The 21,613-nt window shown below is 52.0% G+C and overlaps 1 protein-coding gene across 1 annotated transcript; it reads left to right on the top strand.

Moving 5' to 3' along the window:
- On the top strand, positions 1-21,435 carry AMN (amnion associated transmembrane protein). Its single transcript, XM_027638395.1, has 12 exons — positions 1-128; positions 2,308-2,426; positions 2,537-2,581; positions 11,834-11,921; positions 13,386-13,621; positions 15,151-15,288; positions 15,369-15,477; positions 16,512-16,594; positions 17,490-17,676; positions 18,374-18,548; positions 20,821-20,923; positions 21,192-21,435. The coding sequence occupies exons 1-12, from the start codon at positions 86-88 to the stop codon at positions 21,285-21,287; spliced, it is 1,422 nt and encodes a 473-aa protein (XP_027494196.1). The 5' UTR covers positions 1-85; the 3' UTR covers positions 21,288-21,435.
- Positions 21,436-21,613: the final 178 nt, after the last annotated feature.

The following is a 21,613-nucleotide window of genomic DNA, read 5'->3' as shown; positions in this document are numbered from 1 at the left end:
CTGAGCCCATCACGTGCCCTCGGGAAGGGTGCAAGGTCCAGCCGGGCAGGGGCCGCGGAGGCGAGGGGTGGCCGCCTGCTGCAAAATGAGGCGCCTGTTCTTCCTCCTCGGTGTCCTGCAGCTCCTTGGTGAGTGCGCCCAGGGCTTGGCCACCGCGGCGAGCAGGGGTGACCGCTGGGCGACTTCCCCATTTCGGGTGGGCTCTTGGAAGTCGTGTTTTGGAGCAGAGTTGCGGGCTCTGTCACTTAAAAGCGTTTCTGTAAGGCAAACGAGAACAGGCATTTCCAACTGGACAGAGCTGAATGAATGAGGCAGGGGAATGAGGCTGGGATAGCCGTATGGTGCCTGCTGTTCCTCTCATTTGAAGTCAGCAGCGCTGCGCCGCAGGACACGCTCCCTGTTGAATATGTATGTCGCTTTGATGTTCGAGGACTGCGCTTCCCGGGAGACAGGGCTGATTAAATAGCAGACTGATATTTCCAGGGCTGGGGAGGGTGCAGGAATGCACCAGAGCTGCTGCATGGGGCAAAAGGCTTTGCACCAGGAGATTAACCTTCGGCCGAAGGAGATGCCACGACAGCCGGGTGGGATGCAGGGCCACCTCCGCGGTGCGAGCTCTCTTGACACAGCGACCTGCAGCTGTGGGACGTGAGGCGTGTGTGCGATGGGTCAGGCTGAGCCTTTTGGCTGGAGCTTTAACCTCTCCATTCCCTCACTTCCCTGGCCGGGAGAGTTGTGACTCAATCCCAGCAGAGACAGAACAACTTGCCCTTACCATCCAGGTGCTTTGTCCTTTCTTAAGGTCTTTTTGACTCTGAGCCAGCAAGGTTTGTGCTTACAACACTGCAAGCAGCTGCTTGGCCCCTGTTCTTACCGCTGTTAGCATCTTTTCCCCTCTCAGTGGCTTTTAAAGAGGACACGGGAGGGGTGTGTTTGATCTGCCTGAGGGATCCTTCAGGCAGCTGAAGTGGTGGCCACAGACCGGTATGAGGCTGGGGGAGCCCCTCTGCACCTTAAACCTGGGCCACAGCCCCATTTCCTACATTAGGACTTGCATTCTGGTTAAAAATACATTGTTTCCTGTTCATCTGGAGATGGCTACCTACAGCAAATGGTCTCAGCAGAGCCCCTGGCAGAATTAGACAGAGCAAATTACACCCCAAGGCGATCGTTGTGTGCTGATAACACCTCTGCAGCCACATCCCTCCCCAGCATTTATTAATCTTGAGTCACAGAATATTCTGAGTTGGAAAGGATACATTTGGAGTAGCCGGGCCCAGGCTTTCTGCAAGGCACCTCCCTCCATCAGCTAGAGTCATCCAGAACCCCCCTCCCTCCCCAGGCTGGGCTGGGGAGTCCCTGTAACGCCTCTCCACCCCATCTCTAGTGCCCCAGTCCTCTCCGCCACTGGCTTTTTACATATTTTGTTATTTAGTGGGTCTCTCTCCTACAGAAAATATGATCTATAATAAAGGTAAAGGATTTTTTTTTGTTTGGTTTGTTATTTTTTTTCTCAGTCTCATAACTCACTTGCCTGAAGCCATTTAATTCAGGCTGCAGGAGATTTATCTTCAGCTGAATGTGCATTCTCCAGCCAAGCCTGGGCAATATCAGGTTATGAGGCTGCTCTGCCATGCTCGTGCCAAGAGGGCAGGTCAGAGTGAAAACCTCCTCTGCTGTGTCCTGTCCCTGGCCAGTAGGTTCATCTCTGGTACCCGTGGGCAGGGCTGCCACCATCCCAGCAAACGCCATGGGGAAAATCCCTGTTTTCCAACCTGTCGATGCCTCAGGCTGCAAGACACCACTGAATCCTCCCCCCCAGCCCCAAGCATCTGTTTTTTGTGCTACACGTCCCATAGCAAATGTCATTTCTCCTCTTACCCTGTCCTCATGGTCCTACCAGTCCTGTGTGCCCGCTTGCTACCTACTGAAAATCAAAGGCTGAGGAATCTCTACTTATTTAATTAGTCTGAGTGACAACAAAATCCACTGCAAGGATTGTTTAACTACCAAGTGTATGTTATTCTTGCCCTTTGCCTGCAGGACACTTTACTGCCTTCCCTCTGCCTGCCAAGTATTTGTCCCTCTTCCTATCTGGGAGGGTAAAAACCACCACCCAGCCAAAAAAAAAATCCCCTATGAAGAGAAGAGCTGTGACTGCTCAGCTGGGAAAGTGCAGGAACTGATGTTGGGTGGAAAATCCCCAAATCTGGCCCAAATAGGCCAAGCCATCCTAAAGCACATCCCAGAGAGGGTTCCCAGTGGCTCCCGTGGACTGGATTACCGTGATTTCTCTACTCCTCCCAGCTGCTGCTGCTGCCGTGTACAAGCAGTGGATCCCCAACACCAATTTTGAAACCGCCTCCAACTGGGATAAAGGCAGAGTCCCCTGTGCCAGAGATGTGGTTCACTTTGAGAAGGACAAGGTATTGGACATTTTAGATTTATTTTATTTTTTTACAGAACATCATTGGGCATTGGAAAAGCACTTCACTTGACAGGGCAAAGCACCCTTTTATTTTTGCTTTTCTTACAGGTCGTCTCAGTCTTCATCAGGTCTCCCTATGCGCTGACGGACATGGTAAGGCAGTGGGCAGGGGTACCAGAGGGTGGGCGAGGGCAGGGCCCATGTTTGAGCTCTGCCAACTGGTGGCACATTCCCCTCTCCCCCTTTCCATAGAATCACAGAATTGTTTGGGTTGGAAGGAACCTTCAAGATCATCCAGTTCCAACCCCACTGCCACAGACAGGGACAACTTCCACTAGACCAGGTTGCTCAAAGCCCCATCTACTTCCTCGTGAAGGGAAGAGGAGGGGCAGACACTGATCTCTTCTCTGTGACAGGACCCAAGGGAATGGCCTGAAGTTGCGTCAGGGGAGATTTAGGTTGGATATTAGAAAAAGATTCTTTACCCAGTGGGTGGTTGGGCACTGGAACAGGCTCCCCAGGGAAGTGGTCACAGCACCAAGACTGACAGAGTTCAAGAAAAACTTCCATGGATGGAGCATCCACAGCTTCTCTGGGCAACCTGTTCCAGTGCCTCATCACCCTCACAGTAAAGAATTTCTTTCTAATATCTAATCTAAACCTGCCCTCTTTCAGTTTAAAGTCATTCTGTGGACTTTGACATTTTGCTCCGTGGTCCAGCCAGACCAAGATGCCTCAGCTGGGGCAGGGGACGGGAGTCCCACAGCAGCCAGGGTTTCTCTGTAGCACGGAATCAAAGGCTGTTTCTGGGCTTTTTTTTTTTTTCTTTTTTTTGTGGTGTTGTTTGGTTTTTTAATTGGGGTAGATGGGGGAGAGCACCCCAACTCCCCATTTCACTTGAAAGGAATTAATTTTTCTTCCCCAAAGAAGGGGTAAAACCCCCTCTATGGGATGGAGACCTTGGCATTAGTTGGCTGAGGAGCACCAGCCCACCTCATTGCCGACACAGAGCAGGCACTAGCCCCAGGCAGAGGCTAAGTGAAGCTGACACCAAAATACCTTGAAAGGAAAACAAACTGTTCTGGGAAATCCCAAAATGTTGCTTGAGAAATTTTATTTCAAGTGCCATTGGGTCTTATATTTTTCTGCAGCAATATTAGCTTGGCTGTAGCAGGACAGGTGCAACACTCTGCTGAAATATATGTGTTGAGTGAGATAAGACTGGGGGGAGTCTCACCTCAGAGGGGTTTCTGAGCAACCTGGTTTCCCCCCAGAAGAGGAGTCCTGCCCAGAGCAGGCTGACAGGCAGAAATGAAAGCAGTCTCAGTCTCCATGGTTCAGAGGGTAAAATTTCACAGGGAGGAATTAAAGGGAAAAGCAAACTCACTGCCCCAACACACTAGTGGGGGATGGGTCACCAGTGAGCCCTCTCCCAGTGCTGGGACAGCAAGAGATGGGTTGGATCCTGTCTGCAAAACCTCCTTCCCTGGACAGCATGAGCTTGGTTTCAGGGCAGCTTTGCTCTTTTATTGGCCATTAAATCCGAAGGAGCCCTTGAAATTTATGTGGTGTAATTTGTTCAGGCTGTCTACGCCACTAATAGTTTTGATGCTTTAATAACGGCATGTGCCATGTTTAATGCCTCTACAAATATTTGGAGGAGATACTTTATTTATATGGCATTTTAAATATGAATTTTTGAAGGAAAGGATATACTGGGAAAATACGTACAAATATAATGTAATAAATGATGTGGAATTTACCCAGAGAAGAAAAGAGCAAAATACCACTCTAGTAGATTTTATTTTACTTACAGATGAATGTATAATATTTCTAAAGTACTTTCATCAGAGGCCTGCAAAGTGCATAATTGCAGAGCAGCGTTAGTCATTATGGCTGAGCCTTCCACAGCCAAGCTGGAGAGCGGAGCTGAGCAGCCCCACAGCTTCCCAAGGAGAGGGAGACCAACAAACCTTCACACAACACAAAATGACACCCACGGCTGTGCTGGCTGCTCAGGTGGATGGTTCCCATCATGACTGAGTGGTGGGTCAGGCTGCTGGAGTGACCCCCAACTCATCCCAATCAAAGGATCCAGAGTGCTTGCGGGAGCCCCTGGGGACCCTCTGCTGCCCTGGGGTTTCCCTGGGTCCCTGCTGCTGGCAGGTAGCTGCACAGGCTCCAGAGTTCCAATGAATTTTATAATCCCACTGCTGTGCAGGTAGAGAGGACTGCTGGGGGATCCATGAGGGAATAAAGCATGGCACAGGCTGTGAGGGCACCATTCCCCTCCTCTACCAGATTGCACTGCAGGTGAGCAGCCAAGCTTGTCTCCAGCTATAACCTGTACTGCAGCTCACACCTTCCTTCTGAGTGTCACCACTCCGGCGATTCCCTGTGAACTGTCCCTGCTGTGAACTGTCCCTGCATGTTTCTTAGTGCGGTGGTTAATATTTCCTCTTAATTTCAGCACAGGCACTTCCCTCCCGTGCACTGCTGTGCTCTGCTGTCACCAGGTGATACAGGGACTGCCAAGGTTAGGGATGAAAAAGGGATGAAACCCAGCACCTGAGCAGGGCTGCCACTCATGCGGATGGCATGAAATTTGGCAACTAGCTGGTTAGAAAATGAATTGGTCATGAGGCCTTTTGCAGGGAGGCTGGGCTGCACCTGTTCGGCTGCCGGCCACGCGCACTGGAGCATTAATCACTTAAATCAGCAAGAATACATTAAGCTTTAGAGTCACCATGGAGATGCTATACAGCCTTTGGCCAAAAAAAAAGGAGAGTGTTGTTTGCTATAGTAGCGCAGGAGGAAATTCACGGCTGAAGAGCGATTGGGCTCTCATTGACTTTCATGAGGACAGTGCCTGCTGTGGCAAACGTAGGGAAGGGTGCTCAGTGCTGATGCCCTGCCAGTGGAGGGGCAGCATGAGATCTCCCATCTCAGCTCCTCACTGAGGAGTGGGATCTAGAGTACTGGGGGGTCCTCATGTGCCACCATCACTTCCCTCCTAGACATTTATGTGAAAGCTTGCAGTGAGCCCTCCAGCTCTCCTCCCCATCCATCCCGTGTGGGGAGCAGCTGAGTGCTGGGAGATGCTTTCTTGGGAGGAGGCCAGGCTGTTGGGGCAGGGAGCCCGCTTCCCTGCTCAGACCCATTGATTGCCCAGTTCAATGGTTATTTGAAGTTTCAAGTGGGTCCCTAATTCAGCCACACACTAAATACAAATCCAGCTTAAGCGTAAGTGGCTTTGGAGCACAACCATTGTGATTAGGCTGGATTTTCTATGGTAGTTAGCTGCCTAAAGATGCAGATCTGTATTTAGCCAGCTTTTGGAGGTGCCTGGGAGTAGATGTGCGAAAAAAATGGACATGGAGGTGGAGGTGGTGCTGCCTTATGTGGATGCTCCAGGGCAAGGCAGGCTTTGGCTTTGCTTGTCTCCCTAACAGGGGAGAGGGGCTCCTGTGAGGGGTTTGGACCCTCTGGCTACGGCTGTGCTTTGCTTCCAAAGAGAGCCAGGCCAGGGCATGGCTGCAGCTGTGGGCCTGGTGTTTGCCCCAATAATGCCAGCCCTGGTGCAGTTTGTGCCGAAGCCAGCCAGCACTAAAGTGCAGGCCAGGGGTGGATGATGCTGCTTCTATTTTTGAGGTGGCAGGAGTCGGATTTAGTCACGTGGCAGAGCAGCCTTGCTCAGTCCATATGATGCCAGGGTCAGGGCACTTGCTGGGGCTATTCAGCAGTGCTGACATCACCTTTCCAGCTCTGCCCCATCCCTGAGCTCCGTTGTGGGATGGCAGCTGCCCATACCCCCTCCCTGCCCGCCTGGCAAGGGGCTGCAAGCTTGGGTGAGGGTTGGAGGTGTGCGGAGCACTGGGGTCTGACCAGGGACTCCTCCCCCAGCCTTATATTTTTAGCTGCCTAATTGTGAGAGCAGAATGTACTCAGCTTTGCTGCAGGATGCTCCTGCTCGGTTCCTGGCAGAGATTGATCTTGAAATGCCAATTGCTCTCCAGGGGCACCGGCTCTAATGAATTGCCACAGTTTGCGCTCGTCCCAGGCACCGGCGCTCCCTCCCCCACCACTTCCCAGACAGCAGGGTAATGAGACACTCAGGAAAGGGATTATTTTTCCTTCTCCTGAGATGAAGGTAAAATATGTCAGGGGAGTGCATGTGTGTGCACATATGTGCCAGCACGTAATTCCAAGCCTGAATCTTGCAGTCTTTCCTCCATCAGCATTCACAGTGAAGGTGTGCCCTAGAAAAGGAGTGGGGTGAAATAGTCTTTTACAGTCATCTCCACGAGTTTATTTGCTCCTTCTAGGCTGGTTTCCAGCAGGCGAAGTTATTAAAGTCTGTGATGAGTGGAGCAGCTTGCCGGCATCCCGGGCTGTAGTGGATGCTGGGTCTGGCTGGGCAGATGCTCCATGGACCATCTGCCCTTCCTTCATTGCTGGGCATGGCTACCCTGCCCACACCTCAAGCCTTGCTGGGGTCAGAGGAGGTCTGGTGGGCATCGCCTACCACCGCTGATCGGTCTCACGGAGAGGAGCACCAGCTCCTGTGCTCTGGTCTGGGCTGCACCAGCCTGCATGAACAGTGGCTTCATGGGGATACAGACTGCATTTCTTGCCTGGCTTCCTTGGGATGCTAAAGCCTCATTTCTCAGGGGACCATGTGCCTGGGCAAGGAGATTTTTGTGTGGTGAGATGCTAGTCCAGCAGCAGGGTCTTGGGGTGGATGGAGGTCATCCTGCCTTGCTGACCCCTCTCGCAGGGGATCTGGATTAGCTGGTGTGGGACGGGGGGCCGTGGTGGGGCCAGGCTGGCTCTGGGGACATGAGGTGGCATGTGTGGCTGGGAGGAAGAGCAGCATCCTGAGGATGCAGGTGGAAAAGCTTCATGTGGGCAAGAAAGCAAACAAATGAACCCTCAGTAATAAACTGAAGAAATGCTGCTGCCAGCAAGCCCCTGGCAATGCTTCAGAAATGTCAAAGGGATTCACCTGTGGGTTATTCTGGCCCTGTGCCTTTCCAAGGCTGTCAGCCAGCAGCTGCGATACCACCCAGGCACCACCACCAGCTGTGCTGAGGCCCCCAGCCCCAGTGGGAATTGGGAAAATCCCTGCTATTCCCACCTGTGGGAGCACCTGCCTGCTGCCATCCATGGGCTGCCGCTGCCCCAGCAGAGCAGGACTGGTAAAGATGATATGGAAATAATTTCCCTGGTGCATCATTGCCTTTGGTGGGCTATGGCGCTCCACATTGGAGCAATAACCCACTCGCATCCTACCCCAGTGATGTTTTTCAATGGAATGCCACCAGCACCAACCCCCGACCTGCTCCTGGGCTGGGTGCCAGGTGAGGGGTTGTACCTGGGGGCCCGATGGCTACTGACCTGCTGGTGCAGCCGTGGATGCAGCACTGCAGAGCCCAGTGTGCACAGGCAGTCTTGGTGTTGCATGGTGGGGATGGTGGCACCATCTCACCTGAGCAAGGAATTAAAATACATTGATGCTGCAAATCAGGGCAAGGCTGGGGGAAGAACTGGCTGCAATCATGAGCGTGGCTCACCCAGGTTCAAAACAAGTGCTGCGTTTTTCCTATGTTGATGATGGTTACATCCCAGTTACAGTGCTGCTACCAGTCGTCTCAGTCCAATACTTGTGACTTGAGTGAAGCCAGGATGTGCTGCAGGCTGGTTCAAGGCCACCCACTTGAAAAGCCATCTCTCAGGCCTTTGCTATTTTTTTATTTCACATTTCATTTTCCCCTATGGGTTGGATTCCTTCTCAGTGGTGAAATCCTGGGCCTGGGCCAAGAACCACATGGGGTCCTTCCTTTTTTTTTTTTTTTTTTCTGAATTTGATAAGAAAAATGATGACTGTGTTTCAGTTGTCATTACACTTGATAACGATGACCAAGGAGATAAGTGATTTACCAGTATCAGGGATGGGAAATGACTAATGGGACTCTAAGCACTCGCTGTATTAATGGCCCTGGAGTACAGGTTGGCAGGAGGAAGGGAAAGCAGATGAAACTGCTTTTTGGCCTCAGTCCATTGGTACCTGTCATTGCTCAGTTCAAAATGTACTTGGAAAGTGGCCCAACCTATATGCAATTTCTATACTAAACTCCCAAAGGTAGAAAGCCGCTGCCCACCCAGAGTCTCCATTTGTCCTCTGCAGCAAGCCAAGATGCTTAACTTCTGTTAGGAAAAGAAAAAAGGTAAATTATTTACAAAAAAGTGTTGGACGATGGAGCCGGTTCTGAAACGCTGCCCAGTGGTGTGAATCTCAGGGAGGGCTGGTGGTGGATGAGCAGCACAGCTACCTCGCTGGGCATGGAGCCATAGCTGTGCGGACCAGCCCCAGAAATTCCTGTGACGAACCAGTACGGGGCTCTTCCTGCACTTCACCTTTGTGGAAATGTGGTGACTCCATCCCATCTCGCATTGTATTGTGCTGCATCTTAGTTCCAGGGTTGGTGCTTGCAGTGTTTGGGCACTCCCTGAGTGTGGAGGGACACTGTGTGTGCTCACTCTCATTTCCCTGCCACACTCACACTCACGTGGACAGCGTCCTCTGGGCTTGGGAAGTCCAGCCAGCCTGGTGTTTTGTCCTTGGTGGTGGGGGGGGATCTCCAGGGGTAACTGGAGAAGCTGCATCTTCTCCTGAGAGCCTGGAGGCCAAGGTCTCCAGAGCACAGGCGCAGCAAGTGTGGGGCAGGTTTGGCACGAGGCATTTTCTCCCCGTGGGCAGGAGAAAATGGTGCCATGTGCTACTGGCCCTGTCTGCCATCACCCCATCCAGACCCACTCGCCCTCCCAAGCACATGCAGGAGGGGCAACACCGTGGTTGATCATGGGACCAGAGTTGTGCATATGTGTGCATATGTGTGCATCCCTAACTGAGCAAGTCTACCTCATCTCCTTTCTTGCCACAATGAACTCAGCCCCACTATGTGAATCCTTGATGCGTTTTCCTCCCCCCTTGGTTAGTTTGTAAAGATCTGAATGAACAATGCCCTGAAGCCAAAAGCTCGTCGTGTCCTGCGTGGCCACTACAGGGAGTTTGGGAAGTTCTGATGCACAGCCATAGTCAAAGTGTTTGGTAACTACAGGGAAGAGAGCTGTCAGGCAGGCAGGAGTGAGATTAGGGACTTCCCAACCCAGCGGTCTTGATCCAGCCACAACACTCACAGATGCCAACTTCTGCAGCCTGGGAAAGCAAGAGGAGGCCAGTCATGGTCCTGCTGTGTAACCATCTTCCTGATTTTCCTTCTTCCACCCAAAGATCTCTGCAGCTTTGGGGCTGAGTGCCCTGAGCTGACTGCTGTGAAGAGCTGGTACCCCACGTTGGTGAAAGAATCCACTGCATCCCATCCAAAACCCCACTCTGAGCAGCTCAGATGGACCCCAGCAGCCAGCTGGCCACCCTTCCTGCTTGGCCCCCCTGTCATGCACAGCAGGGTGCCAGACTGCAAAGTGGGCAAAAGGCAGTGGTGAGGGGCTCCAGTCTGAAATGGCCCAGGGAGTCTGGGAGGAGGGACTTGACTGGCAGTGCTACTCACACTGCTCTGGGTATAGATGTCAGCTGTGTCTCCCACCACTCCTGTGTGGGCTCACAGGAAAACAAACCAGGGCACTTGAAGTACAGCATCTTGTGACAGAAGCTGATAGCATTGCCCTCACCCAGCTCAAAGCAGGCCAAGTCCTGAGCCTCAGAACTTCACTAGATGTTGCTTTTTTATCTGCAGCTAGAGGGCATATTGCCATTCATATCCTGGCAGACCTTTGAGCCTGTTTCAGTGCTTTAGTTTTGGAAAAATTTGCTTTACTCAGGAGTAACAGAAATTCAGAGAACAAGATGGCAGGACACATGCTATGGTCTGATGGAGCAGTGTCCATAGGCAAAGGCCTCTTCCTGGCTGGTGGGGAGACCCCACACTCTTGGGGCACATGTTGCCCAGACCTCAGCTAGTCACAGTGCCATCCCCTCTTGTCCAACACAATGTCCCATTGCTGGGTCTGAAGCAGAGAGTGCAGAGAAGCACTTCAGGGCTCTTGGTGGCAGCCACTCTACGCTCTCCATCCTGGCTTCTCATGGTTCCTGAACCAAGAGGGGGACCTGGGCTATGACCTTCAAAACACCACATCACCAAGAAACTAAATTTCTAAAGGCCTGCCTACAGTTTGGGGGTAGGAGCTTTTTGCCATGTCTACCTCCTCCATTCCTTCCCCGTAGTGGTCCCTGAGTGGGACAGACCATCCTCAGGAAAGACTGCCCCAAGGACAGAGAGCTAGCTATCACAGCCACCCGCAGCAGTCAGTCATAAGTCTTGCTTTCTCTAACCTGCATGCATATTTAAAGACCAATTAAGTAGATGAAACCTTAAAATCCCATTTAACGTGTTTCTACCTGAGCACAGGACCCAGTACTTCGGCATAATGCAGTCCTGGAGGGCTTCCAGCTGCTGTCTGGGGAGTGATGCTTAAACCCTGGATAGACTGAGTTAGAGAAGAGAGCCTTGAACATCACTCACTCAAAAATATTGGGGGAAAACATGACTTTCTCTCTGGTAATTTCTAGCTGTAAAATAAAATGGGGTGGGCTGAATAACCTGTGTGCTGTGAATGAGTCATCTGACTTGATCATTTGCCAGGGCCTGTCCTGGAGTTGGCAGTGCTGGCTGGTGACCCAGGTGGCCACAGTTACTTGCCAAAAAGGTTCTCATGGCAGAGGTGTGCCTGTTGAGGTCTGTCTGTTGCCAGACTGAAGCCAGGCCAGTATCATGATCCTGACTACTTGCTGGTGATGTCCTACCCAAAAAGAAGAGGGCATAGCTATGGCAAGCTGCTCCAAATGCTGCTGTGTACTTTCTTTAGGTTGTGCTGAGTGTCAGGTCACTAGCTGTCATGGCACCAAGAACAGCTTGGGCTCCTGAGTTATGTTTTGTGGGGCAAGCACAGCCCCTGGAGGTGGAAACGCATTAAGTGAGGGGACCTCTGGCACTTGCAGAGTAAGGTTGAGTTTTTCATGGTGTACCAATGTATAAATCCAATTCCTGAGCTGCTGGGAGTGTGTGCAAGAGGAGGAAGAAGCTGTCAAAAGAGCTTACTTTGCTTTTTCCTTGTTCTTGCTTCGCTGAATGCTTCATGCTTTTCTATGTCATGGAAGATAATGTCAAACCGCCTCTCCCCATCACAGCGTCCCCATCTGTAAAACTGGGAACTGATACTTTCCCATTTACATGGGGCAGGGTGAGGGTGGATCCTGATGACTGTAAAGTGCCTCAGAGACTGGGAGTGTAATAGGCAGCCTAGTAATTAGCACTGTTATTTGATTACAAGCCTGGGTGGCTGGCAGCGGGACCGCACAGTAACACTCTGAATCCCTCCATCTAGTACCTGCCCCTGAATGGAGAATTCGTGCTGGCAGCTGGTGCAGGATTCACAGCTTTCGATGGCAGCTGGGATCCAGGATGTGACTCAGGTATTTTGTGCCCAGACCAGTCACCCCATCAGCCCGTGATTAATCATGCAAATTCAGCCTCAACACTTCTACAAAGGTCTTTGCTGTCCCACCTCAGAGCAAAGTGAATCATTCCTCTTCAATACTTACCTTTTCTTTGATGACCTCCCTCGTATCAGATCTTTTTTCCTGCTAGATCACCTGTCTTCTAAAAAAGTAATTATAGTAGGGAAGCCTTTGAAGTTGTAGCAGAGAGGCAAATATTGTTTGTATTTTACCTTGCCTATTAGGCATGTAGCCACATCAAAGCCCTTATTTTCTTTGCCACAGTGTTTCCAAAGAAAACTGGTTAGGAGTTACACACTGGTGAGCCAAGCCACAGCCATCGCAGAGAGCTGGCCTTTGGCCCCGAACACATCCTTCTCTCACCTCTCAGCCTCCAGCCCATGGCTGAGACAGCACATTTGTGTCACTGGTGCCCATTATTAGTCTGAAAGCTGTTTTATGGGGAGATGTATTTTGGGTACTTAAGAGCTACCTCATGCTTTCAGTGGCAGCAAGTAACTTTTTAGTGCCCCTGCAGGAAAGGTAGAGTCCAAGCAGAGACACTGTGCCTGCACTCTGACTGGCAAAAAAAATGAGAAAAAAGAGAGAAAAAGCCCAAACGGGTCTTCCCAGAGGAAGTACAGTAGCATAAGACCAGAGCCACTCTGAAATCCTTCATCCCTCTCATTTTTCTGTTTGTCCCCCAGCAGGGATGTTCTGGCAGCTGTGCCTTGCACTGGGCTTTTCCTGCTGACCATGCGCTGCTCCCCTGAAATCAGCAGGCATTTCTGGAGCAACTTTCAAAAATGGACTTTTTTAAAGCATGATTTTAAAATGAATGCAAAAAATTCAGTCACTAAGCCCCTGCATGCTGGCTGAATTGGCAAAGGTTCAGCTGCTGGGAAGGGTGAGAAAAAAGCAGGCACTGGATGATGAGACTAACCAGCAGGGAAATGGTTAATGATCAAATAATTAATGGTTAAATGGGGCATTTGTTTTGGGGTTGCCTGCTGCAGGGAACAGGGCTTGTCACGTTTCTCTAGGCCTGCCAGGCTGCTGGGAAATTGGGACAGGAATTATCATACCCATTTTTATCAAGTTTAACTGTTACTCAGCATTCGGGCAGCTGTTTTCCTCCTTAACCAGAAGGGTGAGCTTTAAAGAAGGGGGGGAAAGAATTTTCTGTGGTATCTGGGGCTGGAGGCCCACAGCCAGACAGGGGTTTTGGGCTGAGACCCCAGCCCTGAGTGCTGGGAAGCTTTGCTGAGCTCCAGGAAGTGCCTGCAGAGGCTGACTGAGAGGGTTGTGCCAGGGCCAGCCCATAGGGTGAGTTCCTCTGCTTTGGGCCAGACAGTGCCTGGTTTTACCAACCCAGATTCATCTGTGGGAGCTTTGGCTTTGGGTTTGGGTCGTGCTCAACCTTTCCCATTGCCTTGCCAGGTGGAACAGTGAAGTTCACTGATGCTGAGCAGCACTCATGGTTTGACCCCACGCTGTGGCAGGATGTGTTTTCCAGCGGGGAGCTCAAGCCAAGTGGGCGCATGTTTTCCGTGGATGAGGAACGTGTCCCGTGCCGCTATGACGATGTTATCTTCCCGGCCGAAACCTCCTTCCGCGTAAACACCGACTCATCACAGCAAGTGATTCACCTCCGCAGCATCTCTGTCATGGGCCAGGTAAGGTGGGGATGGTGAGAAACTGGCTTGACGCCTTCTCACCACAGCCCCAAAGTAGGTCAGGAGAGGAGGGACCAGCAGGGATGGAGGAGCAGCACTATGTGGGGAGATGGGGTGCTCCTATGGGGATGCAGCTTCACGGGCTGCTGCTGCTGTGGATGGCCTCAGTGGCTTTCTTCTTTGACTGGTTTGTTATCGCCTCCCTCCCTGCATTGTGGGAGCACAGGCTGTCTTACTGTTCATATTAAAAACAAGGGCAAATGTGTGCAGGTCAAACCACCAGCAAATGGCATCTTCTCTGGCACCCAGGGGCTACTCCCTTCCCAGGCACGTGTCTGCAGCCATGCTGCTCAGGGACCCTCTGGGGACACCTCCCTCCTGCCCCCGACCTTAACATGGCCCGTGGCTCAGCGATCATCTACCAGCTTTAACTTCAGTGCTGCTCTTTAATTGATTGGAGGGATAATTATAGAAGCACTGGCAGCTTGCTGTGCTTCAGCTCGGGAATCAGGCTCACGGCGAACCCCATCCATCGCTGGTCGGAGGAGCAGAAGATCACAGGCGCTGCAGTGGTAAACACAGGCTCCTTCCAGGAGTGGGAGATGCGTCAGGCATTTCATAAGTTATTTATTATTTTTACTGCTGTGCTGGCTGGGATCTGCCATTTCGGGGCCAGGCCTTAGGTAGCTGCTTTTTGGCTAATAGACTCGGTGCCAGGCAGGTGCAGGCAAGTCTGAACAAGGCAGCACCCCAGCAGAGCTCACCTCAGGCACATGTAGCCCCAGGGATGCAGAGGTGGATGCTCTTGGTTGCTCAGTGATGCTGGTCCTGCTGATGCCTGGGGAATACTCCACGGCACATCATACCCCCCAGGGACCACTGCTGGCTGTCCCTCCGGGCAGAGGCTGCTGCTGAGCAGTGAGATGGAAGGAGAAGGTGCTTTTTATGATTATAGCATTTTTCCTAAAAACTGACCTTATAAGCTTATATCCTTTGGTATCCTGCCCACTCCGTGCTCTGTGTTGGCTATTTTCACCCCAGGGCCTGAGAAGTCTGCCTGTATTGCTAGGGCATGGATATGCTTCCTGTGGAAGAGAGTGGGTGAGGGAATTACCAGTGGCTTGGCAGGATGAGGCTGGTCAGTCCAGCTCAGCCTTCGCTAATGCCAAGCCCATGGAAATGTTTCCCAGATGAAAGCAAAACAGTTCAGATCCAGCCCCTTCCTACCAGTAGTGAAAAGCTGATAATTTGAATTCTCTGGGCCAGGAGAAAGATGAAAACCAAAAGGAAAAAAAGGCCCAGCCATCTCATCATCATTTCTTTTTGGTTTTAGAGAGAGTTTTTCTGTTGGTCCAATGGAAAAGCTGGAATAGGTGTATTGGCAGGGTTTTCCTGCTGCATCACTGCCTGCAGTGGGGCTGCCCAATGATGGCCGTCAGATATGACACCAGGTGTCCCAGCAGCACCTGGGGACAGCACTGGGACCTGCCCTGGGATACTCACCCGCTTTGCTGCTCTTCCCTGCCCAGGAGCTGAGCACCCCAGAGGCCTGGGCTGGGTACCTGCAGGGCCCCTCTGCCCCGCTGCAGTTTCATGGCAATGGTACTCTCCAGGTGACAGGGACTGGCTGTCCCGACAAGTCCGGCTGTGCCTGTGGAAATACCCCGGTGAGTCTTCCCTTTTCCATTTTGGGGGATACCAGTGCCATGTGTGGGGTGGGGACTGACGCTGCCCTGCTCTCCTCTAGGATGTCCCCCGAATCTGCGCAGCCCTGCTCAGGGCATCGGGGAAGCAGTGCCCAGTGCCAGTGTGCCAGAGCCCTTTGCAGCCCCTTGGCCACTGCTGTGGGGTCTGTGGTGAGTGGGGGACATGGCCCTATTCCTCCTCCCTGCCAGCTGCCCCAGCCCCCTTCCCTTGGTTCCGTGGGGGGAAGTTGGGTGCAGGGGGTGCTGCTGGTCACAGGCTGAAGTTTTGCTGTATCGCTGCTCCCAAGGGTCTCATCTGCAGGTCCCGTCGTGCCACCCTCCCAGCAGATCTCCCTGAAGAATCATCCTGGCTTTTGGGAGCCTGTTCTGAGGCGCAGGCCTTTGTCCCTGCCTCTGGTTTATCTTGCCAGGATGTCACAGCTCGTCAAGCTAATAGGGCTCTGCAGCAGAAAACACTCAGAGGAAATGCAGCCTTTTCCACTCTTATGTCAGCTTCCCAACAGCCAGCTTGCTTCATTTCATTTAAAATAAAAACATACAGATTGACAGTATTTTCTCTGCAATGGGTGCTCCTCCATTAATCCACGTGAAAGGTTGCTAAGGGAAATTTTCATGCACAATTGTACCTGGATACTTGGTATCTCATATTTGGTATATCATACCAAATTCATTAAAATGGCACCATATGTTTCTCCAACATGCTCCTAAAAGCAGAGCCCCTTACAGCCTTTGAGACAATTTCATATTTCAACAAATGTTTACTTGCATTGTTTTCCAAGGAAAGTATTTTTCTCCATGACCTGCTGTGCAGTGGTACAGGGAGCACAGTTGTTTCATCCTCTGAGCCTTCCCTCCAAAGGGTAGTACTGCTGAATCACAGTCTTGTGTCCCCAAAACCAGGTACATGCAGAGCTTCCCAGAAGGATACAGAGGAGAAAGCTTTCCAGGGAAATCTTCTCTTCAGAATATAATGGAAGCCAAAAGACTGTCATCAAAGCCAGTTGACAAAAACACCAGGAAGGGAAGAAGAGGTTTCTTTTTGAGGCCAGCCAGACCGTTTGCACAGAGATGCTGAGGGGTCTCAGGGTCTCAGTGCCACTCGTGGTAGCTAAAGCTGTGCTGGCATCACAGCTCTCTGCCCAGACTTGGTGACAATTTGATTTCTGTTTGTTTTTGGGCTGCAGGGGCGACCGTCAACCTGGATTTCACTCCTGATTTTGACCTGCAGAAGTACCAGGACAGATTGGTCCAAGAGTTGCTGAGCCAGGTACATAAGGCTGCTGGATCAGGAGGAGCTAATGAAACCACAAGTCACTGGCCACATCTTCCAGTGCTGGTGGGACTGTCTGGGGGGGGCTTGTGGTCCCAGTGATGCCAGGGGTTCAGGCTCACTCCCCACCGGCCTGTAGCCCACATTTGACCTCTGGGTTGTGCCAGCTGTGGGGGCTGGGTCCTTTTCTCCCCACCACAGCCACACTGCCCTGCTCATTGCAGGGCAGGAACAGCTGCCAGCATGCAGATGTGGAAGGATGCTTGCTGGGTGAGGCTTGCTGGAAACCCTGCCCTAGAAAACACAGGTCCAGTCTAGATAACATGGGAGGTCAGTGCATGCAGCTGGGATCATGCAAACTTGCAGCACGGCATCCCATGACAAGCAGGCAAGCACTGGGTGGGTAACTGGCACTGGTCAGCACTCAGATGCTCTACAAGGCATCACTCCTTGCTGCTGCTTGTCAGACACAACATGACATCCCTCCTCCTTGCCAGAGGCTGCCAGGGGAGGGGTTGTGCTCCGAGTTGCACTGGGAGGATCGATACCAAAGTATTGCTCTATTGATCCACAGCTGAAAGCCAGCTGCCTGCCACACATCTTAATACAGCTTTTAATGGGTGTGATACACGAAATTGCTTTCTCAGCGTGCTCGCCTCCGTGGAGGCACACTGCATGCTGGGTGCTGGTCACAGCTTGGGAGAGAGGGGACATAGGAGCCTCTCATTTGGGAAATGCAATGGCACCGCAGTACCAGGATGGCAGTTCTGGGATGGGGCTCACATGAAGATTCAGGTGGGCCTTGCAGCTGTACCCATAGTGGCTGCCTGGAGAGGTGACTAATTTCTGCCTCCAGTCTCATGGGCTGTACGTCTCCTTGTGTTTCAAAAAGCCCAAGTACACTGGAGTGCAGATGGCCATATCCAAGGTGCACAAAGCACAGACCTTCCTGGGCATCGTATCCCGGAGCTCCACTCCTCTCATCCAAATCGTGCTGATTGATGACAGGGCAGGAGCACAGAGCGGCACCGCTGCGGAGCAGTTGGCAGGAGACATCATGGAGGATGTGGCACAGCACGGTAATGCCCCTGTCCTCCTTGGCAGGTCCCCTGCAGGTACATCCTTAGAGACATTCAAATCCCACTGGACATGTGGGCTGCTGGCAGGGAATAAGAAGCTCTGGAAAGCAGTGGGTCAGGATGCATTCCATATCTCCAGGCAACCTGTCTTCGCAACTGACCACTTTTGCAGTAAAACAGTTTTTTCTTATATTTAAGTGAAATTTACTGTATTTCAATATCTGCCCATTGCCTCTTGCCCTGGTGGCACTGGGCTCCTCTGAGAAAAGCCTGGCTCAGTGCTCCAGCTGTGTCTCGCCAGGGCAGAGCAGAGTGGAAGGGTCACCTCCCTTGGCCTGCTGTCAGCTCTGCTCATGCCACCTGGGATACCACTGTGCTTCCCTGCCGTGTCTGACCATGACCAGCTTGGTGCCTGCCAGGATCCCCAGGTCCCCCTCAGCCAGAATGCTGTATGTGGAGGCAGCCATAGAAACTGGCAGATGCTGATGGCCATGTAGGTCACAGCCAGGGGACCTGGTGGTCGTTGTATGGGCTTGTTCCTGTTGAGTCCTGTATATCCCATCCCCAGGGAAAGGTGATCAACCAGGAGAGCAGTGCCAGACCCAACTGATGGCTCCTTCTGCCCTGGCTGGGAGTATGTGTGGGGATGTGTTGCCCTGTATAGTCCTCACTCTTGTTTCTTCCTGCCCTTTCCCAGGTGAAGCACTTGGCATTTCAAGTGGCAAAATGGAAGTGGCCACTGGCAGCACTCTCAGCGGGCAAAGAGGGAGCCACACATTGAGCAGGATCACAGCGGGGACGGTCACGGGGCTACTCTTCGGTCTCATGTTCCTTGGAGGGATCCTCTTTCTCTACAGAAAGGGAAAGCTAAGGTAGGGATGGGGATTCTGCCAGCAGCATATAGTCAGGCTGCTTCTGCTTCGAGGCAGCTGTCACCCCAGGCTGTCCTTCCAGCTGGTCTGGCACACAGGGGTACACAGTGTTGCCCAGAGCTCCTGCAGTGATGGCCATGGCCAGGCAATCTGCTTCACCCAACATTACTGGTTCATAGAATTACAGCATGGTTTGAGCTGGAAGGGACTTTAAAGATCATCTAGTTCCCACAGCCCTGCCATGGGCAGGGACACTGTCCACTAGACCAGGTTGTTCGAAGCACCTTGAGGTATTGAACTCCTCTAGGGATGAAGCATTCACAATATCTCTGGGCAACCTGTTCCAGTGCCTCACCATCCTCAGAGTAAAGAATTTCTTCCTAATATCTAATCTAAACCTGCTCTCCATCAGTTTAAAACCATTGTCCCTGTTCCTTGTGGTTTACTGGAGGAGAGGTGACTGAAAGGCACTTCTGCACTCTTGGACTGGTAATTCAGCCTCCTCCATGTCTGGGAAGAATTTCTTCTTGTCATGGTAGGGTGTGCCCTGGTGACAGCAGGGCTGCTGCAGCTCAGATGGAGCTCTGCTGGTCACGGTGCCTAGTGACATCTCCTGTTTCTTGGCACCATCAGTTTGTAGCCCTGCTAGGGTGTGGAGGACTGAAACTGCCAGCTGCTAAATAGAAATGCATCAAAGTAATGCAAAACACTTGTCCCACAGCTTCATAACCGTGAAAGGGGGTAACAGTATCATCCAAAAGCAAATGCAGCTTCTGGTGCATTAGTTGTTCATACAGCATGGAGTATGGAGTGCAGGTCCCAGCAGAGGGGTGGTGGGTGCACAGCACCTGACTGCACCACAACTGGAAGCCAGTGGGAAATACCCCTTCTCCACCACCTTTTTCCCTCATAGCTTGAAAACGAGCTCCGACAGTGATCAGGGCATCCCAGAAGTGCCCATGGCAGTTGCTGGGGCACTGCTCCTCCTTTGTGCACTCACCTTCACGTGGAGGGGTTTGCAGGGTTTATTGTCTACCTGCTGAGCCACTGTGGCTTGTCTCACCCACCTGTGGGCAAGTGGGGTTGACCTTATACATTTAATAACCAGGGGACAGGAACTGCTGAAATTTGCATGTGCAAAGTGCACCTGTCTGCCAGGGGATGCTGAGCTCCCCAGTGCTGGGGTTGGCCATGTTACAGAGTCACAAGTCAGGTTGTTTCTTCCCTCTTGGTTCCTCCACTGAGATTTTCTCACCATGCAGCAGTGGCCCTGGCCAGGGAGCTTGCCCTGCCACTTGGCACGTGCTGACGTGATATTTCCTAGCAGTAAACCTGCGCCTTCATTTAATTTCTAAATAAAACTCCCAGACCCATAATTGCTACTTGATGATTTATCTTTCACTGACACTTCTTTGGATGCTGGACAGGCCTTTGAAACCAGCACTGTCAGCAGAAGGAGGGAAGTTCTTGTAGCTACAGGAGACAGAGCTGAACCTGAGCCCAGAGAATGTCCCTGGTCGACCCACTCCTGGTGTGTGTCACTGGGTGGCTCCAGGGCAGGGCCCTTTTGGGTAGTGTTGTCAAAAGCATTGTGGAGGCATCTGACACCACCAGGGATGCTGCAAATTAGTCATGAGTCTCTGGAAGCCTGCGAGCAGAGTCTGCTTCCATGCAGCAGAGCCACCCTGACCACCAGGGAACCAGGGAATTCAGCTTATTTCCACCAAAAAGGGCCTGGCACAGCTTCCCTGCAGGTAGCACAGCTCCTGAGGTGATGTGTGTGGACCTGCTGCTGAGCCCACCTGCAGCAGGTGCCCAGTGCAAGGGAGGATGCACTAGGTTTGGGACCCCTAGGCTAGGAGTAGTGAAGAAAATAACACAAGTAGTGATGGTGATTAAGATGATGAAAACGTGATAAAAGCAATGATAATTAGCACTTGATGAGATTGCAGTGGGAACAGGTGTCAGCTCTGTGGCAATTCATTTTAGGCCATAGGGAGGGAGTGATGGCTCCAAAGCGAAACCTGTGCTAGAGTTGTCTGCCTCTGCAAACTCTTCCCTCCAGAATGCAGGTCCTAGACCTCCAAGCTTAATGGTTTCTGCTGGATATGGCAGCTTTTCCCTAGAAAGGGCACAAACATCCCATTTCAAAGTCAGCCTGACACTTTGCCCATGTATTTTCCCATCCACCTCTTGAAGATGCAGGGTTTCAGCTGGGGGAGCTGCTGGGCTGGGAGGGATGTGGGTGGGTAATGCCCAGATCTCTCCCCAGGTTGCCTGCCCTGCGCACCTCCCGGCCCTGGGACAGACTGGAGGACCCGGTGTCCCCTGCACCAGCCAGTGACAAAGGCTTTGACAACCCCATGTTCAACGTGGTGAGTCACCACTACAGGGACACTGGGATGCTTGGGGTCATGAGCAGGATTGGTGTGGGGCCCCAGCCAGGACACTCTTGAGTGCCAGTTGGGGTTCATCTGGCAGGGGTCCTCCTTTCCCCAGGCCAGGAGGGGTTTGTGGGGTGTTCCCATCTTCCCCCAGGTCACCAGCCTCTCAACTGCTGCAGGGACTCAGCACTGGGTGAGTTTTGCCAAGGGTTTTGCTTCCCTTCCCCATGGGTTGTTTTTTCCTCCCTTACTGTTGCAGGAGCCCCCAAGTGCTGACCCTGGAGAGGAGACACCCAAAGATCTCCAGGTCTTCTACCTCAACCCTCTGTATGACACAAGTGAGACGGAGACCTGATGGTGTGGACTCATGCTGGGGGCAGACACCACTTCCTTGGGGACACCACCACCTCTCCAGGCCTCACAGCCCCTCACATAGCTCCTGGTGGGATCTAAGCCAGAAGCAGATCCCACCTGAATAAAAGTGTCCATGCAGTGAAGGAAAACATAGCAAACCTTTGCTGTTGGGGCTCAGGCATATGGACATGGCCTCCCTGGTGTTACTTCTGGGGTTTAAAGTGTATTTTTTAGGTATCAGTTCTTTTTAGACAGTTCAACATTGAGATTTGAGTCTCAGGTGGTATCCAGGGCAGTTGGAGTCTAGCTCAGCATCCTGTGCTTTAG

Source organism: Corapipo altera, unplaced genomic scaffold (genome assembly GCF_003945725.1).
Source record: "Corapipo altera isolate COAL_440 unplaced genomic scaffold, ASM394572v1 23, whole genome shotgun sequence".
In the NCBI taxonomy this organism is placed as follows: domain Eukaryota; kingdom Metazoa; phylum Chordata; class Aves; order Passeriformes; family Pipridae; genus Corapipo; species Corapipo altera.
This window is presented reverse-complemented; position numbering and strand designations above follow the sequence as displayed.